Source organism: Haliaeetus leucocephalus, unplaced genomic scaffold (genome assembly GCF_000737465.1).
Source record: "Haliaeetus leucocephalus isolate CR32 unplaced genomic scaffold, Haliaeetus_leucocephalus-4.0 Scaffold362, whole genome shotgun sequence".
NCBI lineage: Eukaryota > Metazoa > Chordata > Aves > Accipitriformes > Accipitridae > Haliaeetus > Haliaeetus leucocephalus.
In genome coordinates this window covers 2,351,318-2,373,998 of record NW_010972798.1, presented here as the reverse complement: position 1 = coordinate 2,373,998, position 22,681 = coordinate 2,351,318, and the positions used below count along the sequence as shown (strand labels likewise).

Sequence of the window (22,681 nt, the reverse complement as noted above, 5' to 3'; positions counted from 1 at the left end):
AAAAACGCCAGCACCTTCTAGCATACAGCTTGATAAACATGTTTCTTACGGACGCATTTATCAGGGCACAGATGTTCCCTGATGAAGACAGGTGTCAAGATAGGCTTGAAGAAGAAATATCAGTGAAAGAGTTAACGACTGATAGCAAAACCACTTTGACCTGTCTATTTTTATCAGCAGAAAAATACTTCAAACTATAGATAAGGTGCTTTTGCAACTCAACTACAGTAATTTGTCTTCCATGACAGACATGAGATGCAAGATTTAGGGTTTTCTTTCTCCTGTTTTATTAAAGAAAAGAGCTTTCATATATTATTACTTCTGATTAGTCGTGCACTGGTTTGTGCTCTTCACACTAATTTTTTTTTTTTTTGGTAGGAACTTAGTCTTACAACAATATTTAAAACAGTTACACTTAATACTTGTTCTTCAGCCTTTTCATTTGGATCAGAGACAAGCAGACTTCCTGACTAAAAATATGTGTTTTAACATGGTGCTTTTTACAAAATAGCCAAATAAGAACGCAAAAATAAATTAAAAAAATAAAAAAATATTCCAGTATGATCTCAGTGTAACGACACTTTTCATGGCAGCAGGAGTAAGAGCTTCATGGATGAGACTGCAGCATGATTATAAAGAAGAGTCATGTCCTGCCCATCCTTTCATCCTATATCTCCACTTTCAGGCTTTGAAGACAAGGACATTTCCCTAAAAGAAGCTGGAGACAACCAACAACCAGCTAAAAAAGAGACTGAAGGAGGAAGACTTCAGTGAAGAATTTAGATGGTCCATTCTGGCTGTCTGGACTGTGTTGCTCAAAGCTCTCATTTTGCTTTAGCTTTTGACTCTTGACTGAACACATGAGGAGAAACCAGGGACTACTAGACTGCCCAACGATGGTGCAGTTCCACAGCTGGGTAGCCAGTCAATAGACAAACTCCTCAACTTCTTATGAGTTTTATTAGGTTTTTGATTAGTCTTCAGTCAGTTGGGTTCCCTGGTCTGGCTTAGAGTAAGATCAGATAAGCACCAGTGCTGACTCAAGGCAGAGGGCGAGAAACGTGGGAGAACACGGAGACGGAGGGAGGTCAGAAGCGTGACAACGGCAACCTCGACTGGCTCAAACCCTTGTGCAGCTTTACTCACGTGCAGTATTTCCACAAATACCTTAAACCAGCTTAAGCCAGCATGCCTGCTAGAAGACATGCTGGCCTTCCTTTCTCTCTGCCCGTTTACAAGGTAAAAAATACGATTAGTTTTCAACAAGACCAGTTTTCCCAGTCTGGAATGGTGCGATAGCACTTTTCTGGCACAAAAGGAGGGAGGAAGAAGCTTCCTTTGACAGCAATACTAGCTTAAATTGACCACAAAACTAGGATCTTAAATAAACACAGCAGAAGACAAAAAAAAGCTTATACTTCATCACTGCCTTTGCCACAAAGGATCACAGTGTTACAACCGAAGAACTGGAGACAGCAATAACGTAGTCACATTTTCTGGATTTATGCGAGTGATCTGGAACGGAGGGAGTTCCGAGTCACCAAATTCCTATTTTGCCTTCTTTTTTCAGATTGCCACAGGAATATCTCTCTCTCTCTCTCTATTTAATGAATCTACTTTTTTTTTTTTTTTTTATTACATGGTTTTAAAACGCAGATATTCTAGGCAAAGATCAGGAACCACTGTACTAGACACTGCAAGCAATATATGTTCCTCGCTTTAAATAACTTCTAGTACACATATTTGCATACTTGCTACAAAAGTTCTCTTGTTTGGATACATGATGGAATTTGAGAAATGAACTTTTCATTTAAACTCTGCAAGACCTGTAGGATTGTGACCTTGAATACAAAAAAAAAAAAAAAGAAAAATACTGCAGAAGGTCTCCACCACGTCTAGCTTTACAACAGTGTAATCAGATTTCTGTTTTCATTAGAACAGTACTTAGAATTTCTTTTGTCACATCTTCTGTTGTATTGCTGTTCATTGCCTGCATGGAACTGGTTTTTGTTTTTTTTTTTTTCATAATTAGCAATTAGGGAAAAAAACATTAAAATAATAATAAAGTTTTGGCAACGTCACTTAAATATTTAGACTCTGAAGCAATATAAAGAAATTGTTTTTAAATTCAGATTATGTTTTAATTAATCTCCATGTGCTAGAAACAAAAAATAGCTGTAGCTCTACAAATAAAAGTTCATTGCATGCAAATTGCTATCTCCTCACAGGGACCAATACAGTTAATAATATAAACCCCTGGCACAGTACTGCTAAGCATCTGAAAAAACATGAGATGTCGCACTCTAATCTTAGTTATTTCCCATTTTTTAAATTTATTTACCTACCAGTGTAACCTTACCTTAGCGGAGCGACTTAAAAAGAAGGGGAGGTCAGAGATAATGCAAGGAGAGGAGAAAGAGGAAAAAGCGGGGGAGAAACCAATATTTGAACATGAACTACTGCAATTCATTCCATAAAGGAACTATTGCAGATTTCTATGCTCCCTAGGTTGGTTGTTTGGGTTGTCAGGTTTTGGTTTTTTGTTTTTGTTTTGTTTTTACTCGCTCTACATGCCATAAACATTTCCTATATAAAATGAAGCTGTGTGATCTCATCCTGACTGCTCTGTATCATACCAAAAAAATTGTACTCACCGGTATGAGGTTTCTGGAAGCAAATCATCGATAACGTAAGTTGTCACATTTCCTACTGGAATGCTGATGTCACCCAAGTCAATGTTGTATGACGTAATCTCAGCTCCGTTATTGCATGGCTCTTCCCAGTTCAGTACAAGGCACACAGAGGGTGAGAGGTGACAGGCATCCACGTGCTCATCCTCCAGCACAGAGAGGGTAGAGACCGCATCAGGCACAGACGCGGGGATTCTGCAGGTTACCAGGTCACTGTAAGGTCCAGCTCCTGCCTGGTTAATAGCCTGTGTGGGGAAAAAAAAAATATTTTTACAGCATAAATGTTCTCTTTCACATGTCTATCAAGTTGATAATAATGAACTGTGCAGCCTGGAAGAGCTGCATGCATTCTTCAAAGAGTATGCACCACTGCTTTATTCTCTAAAGCATGACTTATTCCCTCTACCTATACTAGAGCAATTAACATCTTCCTTTGTTACTCAGGGGTATCTCTCAGAAAAACTGGAGAATATTTCTCTTTTCCCTAACAGCTATTTAATCAAACTTTACAGTAACCTTTTTATCAGCAGCAAACTTTGTTTAGTAAGGGAAAATGTCACAGTCATGCTGTCAGTGACAGGTGACATCACATTGTTCAGCAAATTGGCTACCCCAAATTGTTGAGCCGCCCTGTATAAAATCCTTAGTATACTGCAGAGTGCAACATCAGATGTTTTATGCAAGCAGAGTACCCCTAGACATAAGAGGCATTTGGCTTGCTGAGAGCTACACTGGTTCCTAACTCAGAGAATGGATAGCTAATGTCACGCTAAAAAGTTTCTGATAAGAATATAGGAACTCAGCATGGCGTCAAGCCTACGACTCAGATTTCCCCAGAAGTCACAAATCACTAGCAAACCACCACCAAAACACATAGCTCAAGAGAGGAGAGCTTCTCATCTTGACTCGTAGATCCAGGATCCCAGTGGAAACCAAGTTTCAAAATCTGGCCCGCTTCTCATTAATTGCAGAAGCTGTTGTCTTTGCAAGCTCAACATTGCACAATTGTACAGAGCTGGTTTTTCAGCAGTTGATGCTCAGTTAGTGGCAAATGTTAACTCCTCAGGATTATTATAAGCTCCTGTGCACACAATCACAGAACCATGGAGACTGGAAGGAACCTTGGGACACATCTAGTCCAAACTGCTACTCCAAGTGGGGGTCAAAGCTGAATACAGACCAGGTTGCTCAGGCTTTTGTCCAGTCGGGTCTTGAAAAATTCCAAGGATGGAGATTGCACAGCCCCTCTGGACCACTGTTACAATCCTTAATTGCCCGCACAGCGATAACTTTTTTCTTTCTATCTCATCTGAACGCCTCTATTTCAACCTCTGCCTGGAGCAAAACTGGACGCAGTATTCCAGGTTCTCATGAACGGCACGAAACGGGCAACACCACCTTCCCTCCATCTGCTAGCTGGGCTCCTCCTGTGTGCTGCTAGCCCACAAGGTACGTGGAGAGCTTCTGATAGCATATTATGGCACAGGCTGAGCTACAGGTGGTCCAGAAGGCAAAGACCTTCAAAAGCAGCCTTGACATTACCCAGCATCATCCACCACCCACGTTTCCTTCGCATTTGGAAAAGCGAGCCCAGAGTCTCCCACCAGATTACAATTAATTAGAAAACTTGGGTTTACAATGTTGCCAGTAGAACTATGATGGCAAGGAAAGGACGTCTCAAACAATTGTTTGATTTCTTATCTGTGCTTCACTGTAGTGAATAACTTATTTCTGCTATGCATAATACAAACACAAAGCCGTGTTCTGTTTTTCCAGGAGGCGTTTTGTTCAATTGAAGAAAGAGATAATAAAGTTAGATTTGTCAGCCTTTAAAAAACCCTTCAAAACAAACCCTGCTCCAGGGACATCTTCTATTTAGTGAAGCGCTCCTAGAGCTGTTAGAAGTGAGCCTTGTTTCCCGGTCTGCCGATGATATTATTTGTCTTGCCTCTAAACCAGTGTTTAGCAATCTGTATCTTGCTCCAAGCAATTTATTTTCAGTGATGCTTTTACCTGCTTTATTGGACAATCTCATCATCCTAACTGATGGGAATTTCATTCTACTTTGCTTCTTAGACATCCCCCCCACCCCCTGCAAATGACACAATATTCCCCTTTGCAGAAGCCACAATTGTTTTCAGGAATATTCATTACAGGAAAAAAGTTGAGCAACAGTAAAGACAAATTGTCTGCCCTGCAGTTATATATGCCTGATTCCTCAGTTCTCTCTTTTTATTGAGTTACTGTAGATTGAGATAGCAATACTGTGTGTTTATTAGAAGGCAGAGTAAATGTGGTTTGGGGAATTTTTATTTTTAAAAAGCAAAAGAAAGATTTTTCTGTTGAAGCTGCTAACAGGTAAGAAAACCTGCCATTATTCTCTCCTTTTTATTTTAGAAGAAAGACTAAAATTTCTGAAACTATTTAACTTTCCTTCTTTACTTGCTATACATACTTTGCTCTTTTTTTTTTGTAGTTGTTTAAATGTTCCAGTGTTATAACAAATTCTTCTTCATATAATACACAGATCAGATCTAGAGGATGAAGCCCTCTAGAAAGCAATGCATGGGTCACTGATGGACTTCAATGAAATGTCTTAGTGCTGTCATGCATTTCACTTAACTTCTGCCTGTGGATTAAATTATATCGGCTGTGTTAAAAACTGGGTAGATTTGTGCAACATTTTTGTGGCAGGGAGTTTAAAATGAACGCCCGCTCAAAAATCAAAGATGCTATACAGCTGGCTGTTTCCATTTTTAACATTAAAACCCCCTTGAACTCCCCGCCGCTCACCGCAGAAGTGGTCTCACGGTCTCCTCCCTGCCCAGCGGATGCTGCATGCTTTCCCTCTTGCGCAAACAAGAGGCACTTTCTGTCACACACTTCCAAGCCACTCATACGCTCTTTCAATTCGCCTTCCCCAACAGTGCCAGTGCAGGTATACGGCCAGCTATGACCCAGTCAGAAAATACAGCTGAGTGTACTTAGAGGTGTGGGGCCCTAGCTCCTTGGCTGCTGACCAGCTGCTCGAAAGCTACTTCGTTAAAAAAAATAATTAAAAAATTCAATGTCCTGTTAAAAAAAAAAAAGGAAAAAAGAAGGAAACACTCGACAGAAGCATGTTGTTCTTGATCAAAGAAATGACCCTGGGTGGTCCACACATTGCCAGCTGGGTGGGTACATGAACTTTTGGTTGGATTACTGGTGGTATTCTGTCTTCACATACAAATAAATCTTGTGGAAGAGTATCTTGGGCAAAAATATTTTTACTTCACTCCCACTTACTTTACTTTCCATCAGACATAAAGGAGAAGAAGTGCTATATTTTTATTTTCATATCTATATATATGTGTAAAAAATATATTTTAACTGTTACTTTTTGCTGAAAATGACATGAGAAAAAGAGATCAAAGAAAAAGAAATCATATAGAGACTCTACTTGAGATCCCATCTTACAAATCTAAGAGACAAAATGGTAAAGATGAGGACTCACTTTCTGGCAACTACCATCTCCTATCTACATAGGAATCCACTTGGCTGGTTTGCTTTACTTGATAAATGAAACAGATGTCGGAGTTTATTATTTAAGCTAGGGGAATCTTCAACATCCAGTTGGGAGGTAAATGTTATTTACATCTCATTACCAAGGAAAAAAAAAATAATTTTTTTGGAAATTGTCTAAAACATTATCATTTTGTTTTAATATCCGAGGGCAAGGTGGCTGTTAAAAGCATTATTCAACAAAAAAACCCCACACTATACACGAGAGCAATTTTCAAGAGCTAAAAGTCATACCAACTCCCTTGTTTATCACTCTGAATTGTGCAGAATCTAAACCATTCAGTTATATAGCAACAGTCTGTATGATTTAAATAAACACACATTCCTTCTGACTTACAGGACACATGACTTCATAGTGGCTAGTGATAAAACAAAAACACACTGGAAGGAAACTCTGTTTACACCTTAGATTGCAATGCATGCAAAACCTCTTAACTTCCATACCTGTAGCCTACAGCAGTAATGCGCTGCCGCTGACAATTCACTTATTTCAAAGCAGGTGTCTGTGCCACTATATGCAAGTTGTAGAGATTCCTCATCTTCTCCCCACTCTAATCTGTATTCAGAGATGTCAGCACCAGAACATTCAGGACTCTGCAACACAAATATTTATGTGGTTCAATTCAGAAATGAGCACTTCAGATCTCTGTGTTTCACTGGGTAAGGAATAAAGTACATGGAAAAAACCCCCACATTATTTTTGAATTAATACACCATTACTGCTGCAAATGCGCTGAATTAGTGTTCCCTAATAGGTTACTGAAACAGGCCAATTCTACACAAAAATTACCTGATAGAAATTCAGAGAAATGAGAAAGCTACTTTGAGTATGCAGCTACTTTGCTTTTCATCAGGACACTCAGGAATAAATCATCTCTCCACTGGCTTGGCAGCAGCACAACCGTGGAGAACACAAAAAAGCATCAATCTGGTGCAGTCTAGCCGAGCGATCAAAACGCAGCTCTGGAAGAGCCAGCCTTCAAGCCTGAAGTAGTTACTCATGTTACTGAGAAAAGAATAACCTGAACAAGCAAAGAGCTCGCCTGAGGTTTTCAGTGGAAGTCACCCATCACGCTAATGGTTCCAGTATGGGACACGGGAGTGCGGACCTGGGTACGTTAATATCCACAAAAAGACTCCTGCAGGGTCCGTATGTCCTCAGCAATCCCTTCATCATCCTGAAGTCTAGGGGACCATGGAATAAATACCTGAATTTGCTGGAGATGAGCTAGTGCAGGCCTAACGGCATGGTTCCTGAAACAAAATATTTTGGGTTTTTACCAGAACTACCTAGAGCTGTACTGTGTGGACTGAAGCAGCTGGGGGAATCACGGCTCTACGTGCAGAGGTGCGGTCTAGGATATGGCAAAGCCTTTGTGATTAGGGCACGCGAGGTGTAATTTCCAGTAAAAGGATCCAGCGCGTTGCTGCACGCCACAAACACCATCCTGCGCACGCACGTGGGTTTCTCTAGCTCTGCCTCTCAGCTTCCAGCGGCTTGAGTAGGAGCGTTCAGCATTGCTACGCCAGCGTTTTAAAACAATGTGTAAAAAAGGCATAGTAGGCACCATGGTGTGCTCTCTAGCCAGACAAAAAAAACCTCCCCAGTCCTGCTCTGGTTTTCCTTCATATTCATATCAGCCAAAAAAAATGATAGACTCTTTAAGGAAACATAACCATTGCAAACCACATTACTCCTTCTGTAGCTGCATTTTTAGCTAGAATAAACAAATATATCCTGCATATAAATATGAAGCCTACCAGAAACATTGCTGCATTCGCTCACGGTTGGGGAGAGCAAATGCCATATACTCATTTAAAAGGTAACATTTAAAAGTTTCGTGCAACTTCTAGCTTCGTGTCACAAACTCTTGCAAGAAATATTAACAAATACCCCCAAACTGCACCAAATGCACCTATTTCATTATAAAACTGAACTCAGATGACATTCGTATCTAGATATGCTGTTAGCACAATCAATTTAGTCGAGCATCTCATGAACATTAATAACTTCTTTCTCAACAGCGGCATCCTTTTGTGGAGGGACACAAAGGATGCAGGGTTGGAACGGCTGCTAGGTTTTCAAAGAAAGTCTGTGGCAGCACTACAGCCCCACTGCTCCATATCACAACATTATTTATGACAACATCCTTTCCTTTCTGCCTTAATTACATAACATATATAGATCTTTTTAATGACACCCATCAACCCCTCAGCATTTCAGCTAAGACTTATTTTAAGAGTCCAATGTCTAAGATCCAGAAGAATGGAGAAGGAACGCACACGCACTAAAATAAAAGTAAATATTTGGGGAAGAGACAAACAATTTTTGAGGAAAAAACACTACATCATAAGCATTTATACAGAGTTAATTTCTTATCAGAGACTCCAGCTTCAGCCAAAATCAAATATTTGCTTTCACAATTCCACCCCAGGACACGCTGACATGCTAAAAGCCTGCAGAGAGCACTTCTACCCAACCAGTGCTCTATCATCTGACGCCAGCGTAGGAGGTCTCGTGTCTGAATCCTAGTCCAGATGACTCATGATCAACTTCATGCAATTCTTTAAAGAGAAAAGTAGAGAAGATGATTTTCTGCAACAGAAGAGTTTCTGCATATGGTTTTCTTGCACAAAGTTCCAAACCCGTGAATAGCTCTCAAGCTAGCTTTCAAGTTTTGTGGTGACCATACTAGTTTGGATAAGCAAGATGGAAATTAAACAATCAGGGCACCTGACTTACCTCCCAGCTTACAAGTACACGTGTGTCAGACAGAAAGGAGAGGGAAGGTGCTCTGCACTGGCCGGGTGGTCCTGCTGCTGTGGTGACTTCTGTAGCCTCCGAATACGGCCCGTACTAGAGGGGAACAAGGTGTCTGTACGTTAATATATAAACGTGCACGCATCTCGCATTCCTCAAAGGCTTTCCAAGAACAGCACACAAACTTTTTCAATGCTATGAACTTCCTCAAACGTAGACTGGGCTTCTACTCGGCACCAAATACCAGAGTTCATACCATGTAAATTATTGCAAAGTTAAAATGTGAGGTAAGCTCAGGTACAAGCAGACAGCATGTACATCCTCCTGTGCGGCGCTGAGTGCCCGTGAAAGCGTAAGCCACCTCCAGTTTACCCAAGAGTGAGAATGTACACTCAGCAATGGAGTAACTGAGGAACAGTTTGTGTCCCTCTACCTTACCTTAAAGTAATGTGTTCGCACGTCTGTGCCGTAGCTCGGCATAACTGCCTTCTCGCGGACGTAAGGAGGAGCATAACAACAGTAAAGCACATACTGGAGTCCAAATCCAGCTTCGTTTATATAAAATGCCTGCCAGACGTTAATTATAAAAGGACAGCATGTGATGGAGCCCCAGTCTGGGTTCAGCGTGCAGGGGCATGCCGCACACACGCCGTGTATGGCTCAGCTCCACAGGCAGCTGAGCCAACTGCTCAGACAACTTTTGAGCCTTTGGTAGGAGAATAATTTAAATGCATATTAGCAAAAGAAAAGACAATTTTCAAAAGTCTGGAAAACCGGCTTCAGCCAGTAGTGCGAGGACAGCAGAGAGAGAACCGTGGAAATAGCCTTCCCAAGGCCTCTTGAGTGGGATAATAAAGTTTGTTCAGTACCTCCCCAAGCTAATTAGAAATCATTCTCCAGAACAAAGAAACTTCGCTGGAAGCAATCAGAGGAAAAACACTGATATTTACTTATGTTGGAATGCAATAATAGCAAGCATGAAGAAAATGAGCCACTACAAAGGCTGAACAACACTGAAATTATGAACCCCAGAAAACCTCAACAGATGTGTCAGTATCTGTGCTATTGAGAAAGGCTAACACTGATCACTTGGTTTGAATTACAAAGAATGCACGCTTCAACAAAATCTTGTTTATTGACTTCTGCTGTTTTCTTTACCAAATGGGAGGAAGAAAGGTGTTTGCATCTGGTAAAAAAACCCCAACCAAACCAAAACCAGCCCCCTCATTTAACAAAGCGTGGACCTTTGCAACTTTAAACACTATTTTGAAAAAAAAAAAAAAAAAAAAAAAAAAGAGAGAGAGAAACAAAAAGGAAAAAAGAGGAAAAATAAGGGGGGAGGGGGGACAGGGAAGGCACCACGTATCCAAAGCTACCAGGTAGGCAGTGGCTTTCATTCCAGCAAGCAAATCCAATCTCTCCACGTGTATGTAATTCATTTGTCACAAAAATAGTGGATATTTTTAAAACAAAACAGTTTAACAGTCTTGCATATTTTTCTAATACCCAAGTGAAGTTTTAACAGAACTTCTCCCTGTAAGTGAATAACTTTAAACCTTTGTGTTATGTTTGTTTTCAAGATTTCCTGGGAACAAACACATCAATAGGCACATACTGTTGCTAGGACTGCCTTTATAAAAACCCTTGGAAAGATGCTCTCACAAAGGCAAGCAGCACCAACCCAAACCTCACTGAATTAACAAGATCTTTCAATGGAACTCCATGGACATCAGATAGAATTTCTGATGTATTTGGGAAGGCACATCTTGCAAGGAAATCATGTAACAGCAACAACAAAAAATCATCAAATCTATAAAGCATGTATTTTTTTTTAAATGAAAACAAAAAAAACCATTAAGAATGCAAGCTTTCCTCAAAATAGATCAATACCTGAGTGAAATGTCAGTAATTGTTTTTACACAGTTAAGATTTAAAACAAAAAGAAGGAACGCAGTGGAAAGGGAATAAACAGATCCCTCCTTGTAAGCAGACAGGACTTTTAGCAGGGATTTTGCACATTTTGGTGCAGCTGATTTTGGCCAGTCAAATCATATTAGTACCTGAAATCTCCTTTTAAAAGAGTACCAGATCCAAACCTGCAGCTCTTCCTCAAAAGCTCCTTTCAGCACTTCCCACTTTATTTTCTTTTGCCCATCTCCCCTTCAACTTTGTGGTCACCAGCACTAACACAGTCACGTTCCACAATCGCCCATCTCAGGCACAGTACCACTTCCAGAGAGAAAAAGCCAAAGCACGCTGCGGCACGCTGCACGTACCCCGCCATCGTTCAGAGCTCTCACTCTGAACCGATACGTTGCTCCAGGAAGGAGGTTGCTGATGGTGCACTCCAGATCAGGCCCATGATACACTTCAGACACGACTTCTTCGGGTTCTGTCATTTCTACGCAGTACTCTGAGACAGGACAGCCGCTTTCTGACGGAGGAACATCTAGAAAGAAATCACAGAATGCATTAGTAACATATGGACATATGCCAGGAAGATTAATTTTTTACTTCACATACCACAGAAATACATACACACATATATATATATATACACACACACGTGTGTGTGTATAGACATATATATGCATAGCAAAGGAAAACATCTGCTGGATACTGGCATGTACCATGTATTCTGAAAAATGTGCATTTTTTGACAGTTTAGTGTCATGTCCATGGCCTAAGTCCTTTGCAAAATTAACGTGTCCAATGGATTGTGTGCGTTATACTGTGGATCAGGGTTTAAATGCCACCCAAAATCCTCGATATGTTCTAACTCACGTTTCTGGGAGAAGTGCTATATTAGAAGCAGCAAAATGCTTCTGCTAAGACAATATTGCAAAGGAATAAAAAAGATCTTGAATCACACAGTGTTTTTGCAATACAGAGCCGCAGCGGCCGATGAGAAGCTGCGCTTCTGACTTGCACAGACTTCACCGGCCTTCGCTCTGTAGTTCCCGCTGAACAGAATACACTTCAACTTCTCACAAAAGTCTAGCAACAGAAATAAAAGCTAAGGCGAGTTCAGCAACCAACCACCAAGATCAAAGCTATTCAAAAGTGAGATGCTCCAACGGCTTACCCCATTGTAGCTGTACTTCTTTGTGCTTCGGCTTCCCCAAAACTCTTGGTGGCCGGCAGTGACCTGGTGCAACACTTAGCGTACGGACAGGTAAACTTTCAGAACACTGGAAGAGAACAGGAGCTGAAGTTAGCGCTCTGGTACGAATACCACCTACAAAGCGAGGCATGATTAGAAAGTGGCACAAGAAATTGTTTTCTGCAACAATCACTTAATAGAAATTTATATAAACAATAAAGGATAGGAGATGCTATCAAGCATGTTACTTAAAAATGCAATTAATAGAGTTATTTCATTAGCATACTCAAAATGGTAGCACAGGAAACTATGATGGCTAATCATAGTTGTGAGGTTCTTTATTTTAATTTTCCTTGTTTTTAAAATAATATCAAGGCCTAAAGTACTCAATCATAAAAAAAAAAAAATCAAAGCAGGAGGAATAAAAGTGTAGCTACTGAAATGATTTTAAATCAAAGAAGGGAATGACAGGAATCAGTGGCTGGATAATGGAACCCAAAAATTTAAAGACGAGTTCAGCCACATGAAAGGTAATTAACTGTTAAAACAAACCACCCCTACTGCATCTCCAGTCACCTGCTTTGTACATGAGAATCTGTGGCCTTACTCAACAAGTGGCCAGATCAGCTAAACATGATGGTCTTTTCTAGCCTAAGTATAAACACCTACAGACTGATTTTGAGGAAACCAAACCCCACTAAATTGCAATTTGCCTGAAAAAAATGCCATCAGTTACACATAAGTCTAAAATTCAACCACTTGCAACAGAAGATTAACTGCAATCAGTGTAGCTTTACTGTGCTACACAAAAAAACCTTCTTAAAGCAGAAATCTTTTACCAAGAATAGCAGATAAATCTTTGAAAAATATAAAACCAATAGTCCTTATCGTTAAATAATACTTACCTGACTGTGTCCGCCAGTGCTGATACAGCATGCCCGGAGTTTATACAAAGTGCCTGGTTTCAAGTGAGTACAGGTATATTCTGTAGCCGATCCACTATATGCCACTTCCCATTGATTTGCTAAAAAATGAGATATATCCAAGTTTAGAGAAGTATAATGCAAGAATTTCACTTGTGTCTAGGAGGAAAGAAAATCCTTAACATGATCTTCCACAAGTGATATATTTCAGGAAAGTCACTAGTGTTAGTATTACTATGAATATTATTCCCTCTTAAAGACATACCTATACATAGACACATATACAAATATATATATCTACTCTTTCAAATACAAGTATTTCTAAAGTGTATTAAAAATATCAAATCAAACAGTAGGTTCAGCCCTATAACCTAAAATTCCACTAGTCTTAGAGAAAAAGAGCATAGTTAAAAAAAAAAAATCACAGCAAAAACTCCCCCAAACCCAACCCAAACTCTCCCAGGAACCCTGCGAGTTTTAAGGCTGCAAGTATGTAACTCGATTTCAATCTTATCTGCAGCATTAGTGCATTAATGATAATAACAACAGCAGCCCAAAGGGTCAGTACTTCTTTATAGTAGCCATAATGGATTGAAATGGAGAAAACTTGTTTCACGTTTACCTTCCGGACTTCCTTGAGAAATCTCTAATAGATACTTCAGGATTTCTGAACCACCATTATCCTGTGGAGGATCTGAAAAAATAAAGCAAGTTGTTAGTAAATCAAGATTAGGAGTGAAATGTAACAAAAAGGTTAAAGAACTTGTTTCTGATTCTGCTCCTTCTCCTCCACGAACTCCCCCACACTAACTACACCAAGGAATTTATAGCAGAAGCAGGTAGCAGATGTTAGTTTTCAGCATGAGTCAGAACAAGGCGGCTGGATAATGATGTTACAAACAAAATGTATGGAAAAAGCATAGAAAGAGATGCAGCGTGGAGGCTTGCCCCATCGATGGAGGAAGCAGCTGGAATGATGCTGCAACGGGACATGAAATGAAAGGTGAAAAGCCTGAAGATGCACTTGAGTGCAAGTTAGTCAATAAAGACAAGCAACATTTTCGAGTCTGAAAACATTAAGAGCCTCTACACATCTTTTAAAATATTAAAAAAATTAAGTTGTCAAGCTCTCCAAACACGTTCAACTTCAGAGTGAGAAGCAGTGTGAAAAATCTAAGTTTTAATACATATTTACATAATTTTATTTGAACTTATTATGACCCAAAAAAGCTCTACTGCGACAAACTGAACTGGCTTACCCCACTTCACACTGAAGCCATGAGATGTTATTGGCCCCTTAATAACAGGTCTGGTTGGAGGTCCTGGCCTGTCTGGGCTTGTTGTACAGACCAACACTTCGCTGGGAGAACTCTTGCCTTCCACATTAGAAGCAAACAGCTGAAACAAAACCACAAGTTTACCGTTGTTTACTGTAACTGGACAGTTCTGCATGAGACTTCTTTTAGTAATTGCACAAATATCATTAACCTGAAAAGTATGTCACATCCCAAAGTGTGTGGGATTCTAGTAACAGATATTAGACTGTCACGTTATTTCTTTACAAGCCACGTTGATTCTTCCCCTCCCTGCACTGAAAATAGATCATGACATGTTTAAGATAAGAGCACTGCTGTTTTTCCCTTTAAAAAAATTCATGTGGCAATTTGTGGTTATTTACTCATAAAAGATGAAAACGATGACAATAACTATGCTATTTTTGTTTTGGAGGTATTTCAAACTGCTATTTAAAACAAATTAATTCAGAGTATCAGTAATCATGCAATTAAAAGCTTAAGTAGCATGACACACAAACAAGAAACATGTAATTTACAGCCACTGAAACGAGCAGGATCCGCACAAAGAAAACTTTCTCAGCCAAATCCTTCGTCTCTACTGAAGAACACTTTCTTCTGACTTCAGGGAGAAGGTTGCTAAGCTAAGAAAAGACGTAAGGACCTGGCGAGGAGACTGAGCAGATCAGGATCGTACAAGAAACCCCAAACAGTCCAATGTTTTGTGGCTGCTGAGAGCTGTATTAGCTCATGCTAGTCTCTGGGTCAGAGATCTGCTGCCAAGGAAGTGAGTTATAAAATATGTATTATAATTGCTAATTGTAAATATAAGCAAGCAGGAACTTTTCTACTCGGGAAGCTCTGTTATTCTCAGGAGCAGTCACTTCTATCCTCTCTCCTAACACAGGCACCTGAGGAAAAAAGACTTGCAATTTTTAAGGCCAAAAAAAGAAATTGAGGTTCTCTAGCCTATATGCTTGCTTTGAATAAGTCACTAAAGCCACTATCAACTCCTGAGTATCATCTCTCGGTTCTTCTGTGATTATTCTCCAATTTAGGACATCTTGCCATGAACACCAGATACATGAGCTAGACAAATATCCCAGTAACAGCTCTAGGGAATCTGGGTTAGCTACAAATGTAATGCAACATTTATACATTTCCCCTATGTATACAGCTAAAGACTGCACTAGCCTGACAGGAACTGAAAATTTGTATTAAATTGATTGTTCAAGCAGTATCTTCAACACTTTTTCAGAGCCACAGCTTCCCCAACCCAGAGGTCCCCATCCTCCTAACAGGAATAAAAATAAAACTTTGTTTCCAGGTCACAGATAAAATTATGCAAAGGTATACACAGCACTGCTTTTTGTGGAACCTCACTAGAAACAGTTGTTGGTGATTCCCGCCTACGTGTCAAACACTTCAGAGAATGGAATTTCTGCACCTTGTTGTGTTTGGTATCATTTGCCCTTCTGTGCCAAACCCTCACTCGGTACCGAACAAATGCCTTTACAACGGTGTATTACACTACCATTGTGACTTTAATCAACCAACCTTTATTTCATCAAAAATGTTAGGAGGATGTCTCCTCTGTAAGCGCACATTGTCTGGCATGGATTAAATTTCCCCCTATAATTCTTTATTATTAAGGGGGTTCCCCAGAGAACCATATTTTGCCCAGGTTCAAAGACAAGCCTAGGACTTGCCAGATAGCCCCCAACGTGAGTTTTAAAACACTCCTGTGATCCCAGGGTGCCTGTGTTTGGTTTTGTTTGTTCGTTTTGTTTTATAGTTTTGGGGATCCTTCCCCAAATTCCACAGCTAATTAATGCTGGTCCACATGCAACGAGGGAACGTCTCAGTGCCGAGTCAGAGCAGAGTTGTGCTTGTAGCCAGCGACACGAGGCTACAAGTTTGCTCTGATACCAACCCGGTTTTGTAAGATTAAACAAAAATCCGTGTTTAATTTGAAAGCAGGTTGCAGAGAAGCACTAACTGTCCTTTCCCCTCCGCCAGCCACCACAGCTTTTAGTGCTAAGCTAAAAGGCATCACCTCTGAGCGACACCGCAACAACTTTCCGATTCTTTGGACAGTCCTTCGTGCAACTTCACAAGGTCTTCTGTTGCACAATGGAATATATGCAAATTCGTTTTTAAGGATTTAAGTGAGTCTTTGGGTAAAGTAGGATTTTTTTGTTGGTCCTGTATATACCAAGACGTACGGAAGCCAAATGTTTTTGTACCTACGGCACCCTTCTCTCCCCGCGCTGTTAACAGGGGACACGAAGCCGCTTCCAGGCCCCGATTCCGTTTGGGAATTGGCTTTTCGGATGACGGACGGGATGGCGGCGCTCCGGCCGCCGCGGCCCAACGCCATCTTGTGGAGCCGCCACGGCCGACAGCCCGGCCGGCAGCCGGGACCGACAGCCGGACCGCAAGGCCGTCTGGTAAAAACCATGCCATCTTCTCCTCGACAGCAGCTCTTGTGTTGTGCCGGGTGGCTTCGGCAGCAGCGAGGCTGATGACTGAATTTTGTGTTTGCAAAAAGACTTCAGAGCGTCTCTCTTGGGGGGGGGGGGCTGTATTTAGGAGCACCCCCAGAGCAGGAGACACCAACACTTGCTAAAAAAACAGCTCCAAAACCAGCCACGGGTACGTATGAGACAGAAAAGCTTCAATTTCTGCATGTCCAGGGAAGACAGGCCCCTGAGCTGGGGAGGGAAGCTGGGCTTGCTGGGCTCCTTACAGCACTTGCTCCACTGTGTAGAAGTGAGACTGGTTTTGTGACCGTGGATCAGGTTTTGGGGGAGCAATGCAGCTGAGAACCACGTCACACCCTGAGCCACACTTTTACAACGTCATATCTGACAGGACAGGGCACCGAGAACTACGCTTGTTTCAAAAAGGCTGAGCAATGAGCATCTCCTGTGATAAAAGTAAAAATACAACTAACAGTCTAGCCTATTAGGTCACAGTATAAAGTAAATTTGTATCTGATGACTCAGTTTTGGAGGTAGTACTAAAGGGTCCCTACGGCGCTTGGAAAAAACCCAACACAGAAAATACTACGCAATGACAAGAGGAAAAAGATTTTACCCTGAATTTATACTGTGTGCTTCTTCTGAGATTCTTCACAGTACAGGCTTGCTCCTCTCCAGTGTACTTTGGGTGAAACACGCTGTCCTGGAAAAAACAAACCCAAACAAATTCCTGTAACTGAGGAGTCTGAGGAAGTACTCTCTGTATTATAGTCTGTAGCTAGAACACATTATAGCAAAAGGGCTTTATAGTCGAGTGTTTTTTATTATAATTATTACTTTAAAGCTGCAAGGCCACAATAAGGATGTTGCAACTGACCTGAATAATATAATTTTGCTGTAAAATAAGCACAAAAAACAATCGCGACAGTTTAACACGTTACAGAAACAGAAGTGACAGAAGACAGAACGCAAGCACACCACAGAGCAGTGAGGACACGGCAGACCAAACTGGTTAAGGACAAACTGCCCTATACCTTACAGACTCCTGTGAAGCTTTGTAATGTAATCATGCATGACAGTACATATTTTTAGCTAAGGATTCATAACTCTGCTGTGGAGCAGAACAAATCACACAGCTCTGTCCTGCCAAGTACCCAGTACTCCTAGAAGACCCTCCAAAGCAGCAACCCACAATCTTCTTGGTGATCTTGAATTAATAAATGAAAACTCAATCTAAGTCATGCAGTATACTTTTTAGTAACACGGTACTTACATTATCTTCTTCCTGAATTTCCAGGGTGTAGGAAATCACTTCTTCTGGTGTACATCCTTCTACTTTATTCCACTGCAATGCGATCCACGTAACACCAGCTCGAACAAGCCTTGGTGCAGAAGGGGTCTGAGGAATATTACCTGCAGTGTAGCATACCACCTCCTGGCTGTACCCACTGCACAGAGACAGAGAAGGAGAGAGAGGAATATTTTAAAAAAAAACAAAACAAACCAAAACCAACAGAACAACTCAAACTTCAGTGTATTTAGAGAAATATTTCACATTTTCAAAAAAATCTAGACAACGTTAAAATTTCCCAGGTGGAAAAGATGAGCACCCAGTTAGCAAATGCCAAAACTAAGAACAGAAAAAAAATGCAGAATTATCTATGTCCTCACAGTCATTTTTACAGATCTCATCACAATAATATCGGAAAAAATAATATTTGATTGCCCAAAAGTATTACCCATTAACTGTGAAGTAAAGGAAAATCTCATTTAACAAAGGGGAACTTAAGCATAGGAAATAAAGCCCCAAGTGTTCAGCTTTTAGATGTTGAACTTGAGATGCAGTTTCCATCTTTTATAAGCTCAGAATACAACTTCTATTTAAGCTACACCTCTGAAAGCCAAGTACTTCAGCAAATCCAGTCCCGCTGTTTCAGATATCCCCCTCCAAAGAAAGCAGGGAAAATTTATCCAGTCATGACCATACATGCTCAGCATCATGTAGGAGCTGTCTGGTGCAGGCACAGATACCGTCCAACCCTCCAGGCTGGCTCTACTCCTTCCCGACTTTCCCTGCCCAAACTTCTTTGCATCTTAAGCTGAGCATAAAGTTGCTCTTTGCACAGCTCAGGTTGCAACTGGAGAGACCATCCGTGGCAGAGGAGATGCACGCTCTCATCTTGTCTAAATCCCAGCACACAACGCCTTGAAACATTACAGGCAGTTGTGTCGAGCAAGCATAGGAAGAGTTCTCTTAAGACTCCATGCAGAACATATTACGTACAGTGGAAATTTGAGAACAAAGTTTAAAATGGACAGATTTTGGTGAATTTTTGGGAGGACACCATCAGAACTCTCAACCGAAGGTAATGTTCTTGCAATTTGCAAACCTCTGTTTCCAAAGTACAAACATATTTTGTTCCTTAAAGTCATTGCATGAATTTAACGCACACAAAAAGCCACATCTCCCTTTTCTGAGTCTTCTTTCTCAAAAATAACATATTTGTTGAAATATTCTTAAAGTGAAAAAAATCAACCTATAACTAACACCCAAACAAGACAAAAATCATCTGAAGTGCTAAGTCCACAAGCATTACAACCAACCAAAACCATCTTATGACACAAAGCGTTAGGTGACATTATCGTGTCGTAATTTTGAGAGCTGTCTATAAAAATAAGCCACGTGCTGTTGGTGCTTATCTCATAGATTAAACACAGAGCAGCTGACCATAAATATAGTTCTTAGTTCAATCCCTTCTCAACAGCCTGAGGAAAAAAAGAGAGGGAGAACAACAACAACAACAAGAAGTTGGGGAGGGTTGAAGCATGCCCTAAGATATTTTAAAAACCTGGAGTCTGGCAAAGAAAAGAGATGCCAAAACTGGGAACTTTGCACAAAACCAGCAGTCCCCTTCCAGTTACACTCTGCAGCTCCAGCTCAAGCCTCTTTCTCTCTCCAGATCAAGTATTATTTCAATAGGGAGGGCAGTAATCTTGCAAGAAGTTGGCAAAAGGGACTCTGTGCACACATGAACAGTCCCAGTGCATCTCAGAGGGAAGACACAGGAACATGAATAAAGAAACTTTTACAAGCTATATCTTACTAAGAGGTTTGTGTTTTGGCAGAGAGAACAATACAGGAATCTCCCTCAGCAAAACACATTGTTATATACTACTAGTGTTTCTTTTTCTGTCCCTCTTGTAATAATGATTAGATCCTGTTTGGCTAAGAAGGACAACAAAGGAGTATACAAGAGCACTGGCTGTTTAGCTTCTTCACAGCTAAACTTTTCCTGGCCTATTTTCCTTCCGTGAGTACAGGAGCGCACAGCCCCTGCAGCACGGTATCTCTTTGGGCATGCTCTGGTCCTCAGCTGTGTAACATTTTATAGCCCAGTGCTCCCCAGCAGCTCCTAGAGGACTGCAGTAAGCCTGATTTCTCATCGTCTTCATTTGAGCGCATCTGTTCACGTGCAAAGCGAAGCAGAATATGAAAGCCGTCCTGCAGGGCCCTTGGGTGTGCCTGTCCTCTCTTGGTCCTGGCTCTCTCGCCCTTCTTTCCCACCCCATCAGCCAGCCCTGCCAGTCCTGCCGAAGAAGGAAGGGACTGTACTGCTGAAAAAAGACAGAAGGGCTTTGCTTTAAACCAGAAAAATAAATATATCAAGATTCCTTTCAAAATCTGGAACTCAGCTTCCTCTTGCTTGTTTTTCTTGGTTCACAGAGGTCCCTAGTGGGAATTTTACATAACAGATGTATTCTTTTTGTATCAGGAATAGGCCACAAAACACCATTTAACACCTCAGAAGGAGCCTATCTTCTTAGGTTAACCTCATCATACTGAAGCTACACGATGGGAGGTGAATGATACCACCAGGGAAGGTGTGACTTACTCTAAAGCGTTATTAATAGCGCAGATGTCAGATATCCAACTCAAAACCATAAAGAAAGGAAACAAACAAAAATCCCCTCCCAAAATTCCTCTTTACGCTGTCATTGGCAGTTAAACTTTTCAAGTGCCACTTTTTCTCAAGAAAGCGTGTACCTTGGGTGACTTACCTAGTACCGATGTCATTCTGAGCTGCTAATCGGAAGGTGTAACCCAAAGCCGGACACAGCTTAGTCAACTTGCAATGCTTCTGGCTTCCAAAGTAACATTCTCTGAAACCACTGTTCCTCTTTCCCTAGAAAGAGAGCAATCTGTAATTGGATAGCTATGAAACAAAACCACGCGGTTCTTATTTTAAAAAGGGCTGTTAAATGATATTAGAATTAGACGCTTTCATACAGGCACTGTGCAAAGAAAGCTGTGTAAGCCGCTGACAGCATTACCTAAAATAATACAGATCAACACAGTCAGTCTGCTGTCAGATTCCTCCACTTTTCAGATTCTTATCTTCATGAGATGTATCTACAGCTTCTGTCATTCTGCTCGAAATGCAGTTTATCCTACTCATTAACAAAAAAGCGTGCCAATTAAGGGTGAAATTCATCTCTGAACTGACCCGGTCAGAGGAGCAGAGGAAAGCTGTAACCAACATTTCTTGCAAGCGTTGCCCTCTGCACCTCATATCCCACGTAAGCCCTCCCCGGTCCTTCAGAAACACCCTGTCTATCCCACAAGAGGGCTCTCGCTCCCCGCCGTCCAGCCCAGGGCCAACCCCAGCGACTGCCCTCGAGGGCAAAAAAATTGATTTTAACTCATCACGGAGGAATATTTAACACGTCAGGTTCTGTACCCATCCCACTGCTCAAAGCAGGGGGCGCGCGATGAGCGAAGAGGATTTGTTGGGAAGCACAAAACTTTGTTAAGAAACTTGGATGCCAGAGATATGTATGGTTTATGGGAGCTTCACATCAACGTGACCCGGAGCGACGATGAGCCCTGACAAAGCCGAGATGGGTATCGAGACACCTCTCTGGCTCCCAAGTCCTTCCTCAGGTACATCAGGTACGCACCAGCACGGCCGAGGACAAGGACATTCCAAAGTTCTCTCCCTCCCTGCCACAATTAAAACAAAACAAATACCTTTTCAATCCAACCCAACTTGGTACGGCCTGGGGTAAAAAAAAAAAAAAAAAAAAACCGAGCTTTTTGCAGGACAGAGACCCCGAGACAACAAAGAGTATCTAGTCTCATCCTATGCCACATGTGGGAAATGGTTAATTTGAAATCCTTCAGGAGAAAGGGCATGGATTGCTCAACTCTATGTAAATAATATCCACCTGAGCTGAAGCAGTTTAAAGGAGTTTTAATTTCAATATCTGAATACAATATTAATGGACAACTACATTACAAGGTACCCCAAACCACACCAGAATAGAAACCTAGCAAAGCACACCCATGGGTTCAGACTGGTGCAGGAGATAAAGTTATGCCGATCTCTGCAACTTCTTCTGACTTAAGAGCTCTGCTATGCCATTTCCTATTTTCGGCACCCGTCTCCACAGTTTTTAATTTTTATTTTATCTCGGTAAAATCAACATCTGCCCATAGAGAAGGCTACTTATTTCACCCAATATACACCAGCTTGGCAGAAGACTCGATGTTTCTATGCCTAAGCAGACTAACAGGATTATTATTCATACAGGCGTCCCCCACTGCAGTCAACAGCCTCACTTACTGCTGCCTCCTTGGGCTCTGCCTGTCCTCCCACACACCGCTCTTCCTCCACGCTCAATACATCACTTCAGCATTAAAGATCTCAAAAATGCCTGAGTGGGACATACATTTTTCACTGGCCCATTCTCCAGCCCCTATCGACTTCCACTTCTTTTCACTCAGATAGCAACACAGAAGGAAGCACTCCATAAAATGTTTGCAGCAGATCTCCAAAGTGTGTTTATCAAGCTAGAAAGGATCATGCT

At 41.2% G+C, this 22,681-nt stretch overlaps 1 protein-coding gene across 1 annotated transcript in view; it reads right to left on the bottom strand.

The window, feature by feature from the left end:
- FNDC3B (fibronectin type III domain containing 3B) overlaps positions 1–22,681 on the bottom strand; it is a 168,784-nt gene that overhangs the window by 34,439 nt on the left and 111,664 nt on the right. Inside the window, exons 11-21 of the mRNA XM_010572900.1 lie at positions 20,873–20,997; positions 18,087–18,261; positions 17,430–17,516; positions 14,298–14,436; positions 13,661–13,732; positions 13,021–13,139; positions 12,098–12,203; positions 11,289–11,461; positions 8,995–9,108; positions 6,696–6,845; positions 2,655–2,935 (exon numbers count right to left, since the gene is read on the bottom strand). Of these exons, the coding sequence (XP_010571202.1) occupies positions 2,655–2,935; positions 6,696–6,845; positions 8,995–9,108; positions 11,289–11,461; positions 12,098–12,203; positions 13,021–13,139; positions 13,661–13,732; positions 14,298–14,436; positions 17,430–17,516; positions 18,087–18,261; positions 20,873–20,997 (1,541 nt within the window). The remainder of the gene's footprint in view (positions 1–2,654; positions 2,936–6,695; positions 6,846–8,994; positions 9,109–11,288; positions 11,462–12,097; positions 12,204–13,020; positions 13,140–13,660; positions 13,733–14,297; positions 14,437–17,429; positions 17,517–18,086; positions 18,262–20,872; positions 20,998–22,681) is intronic.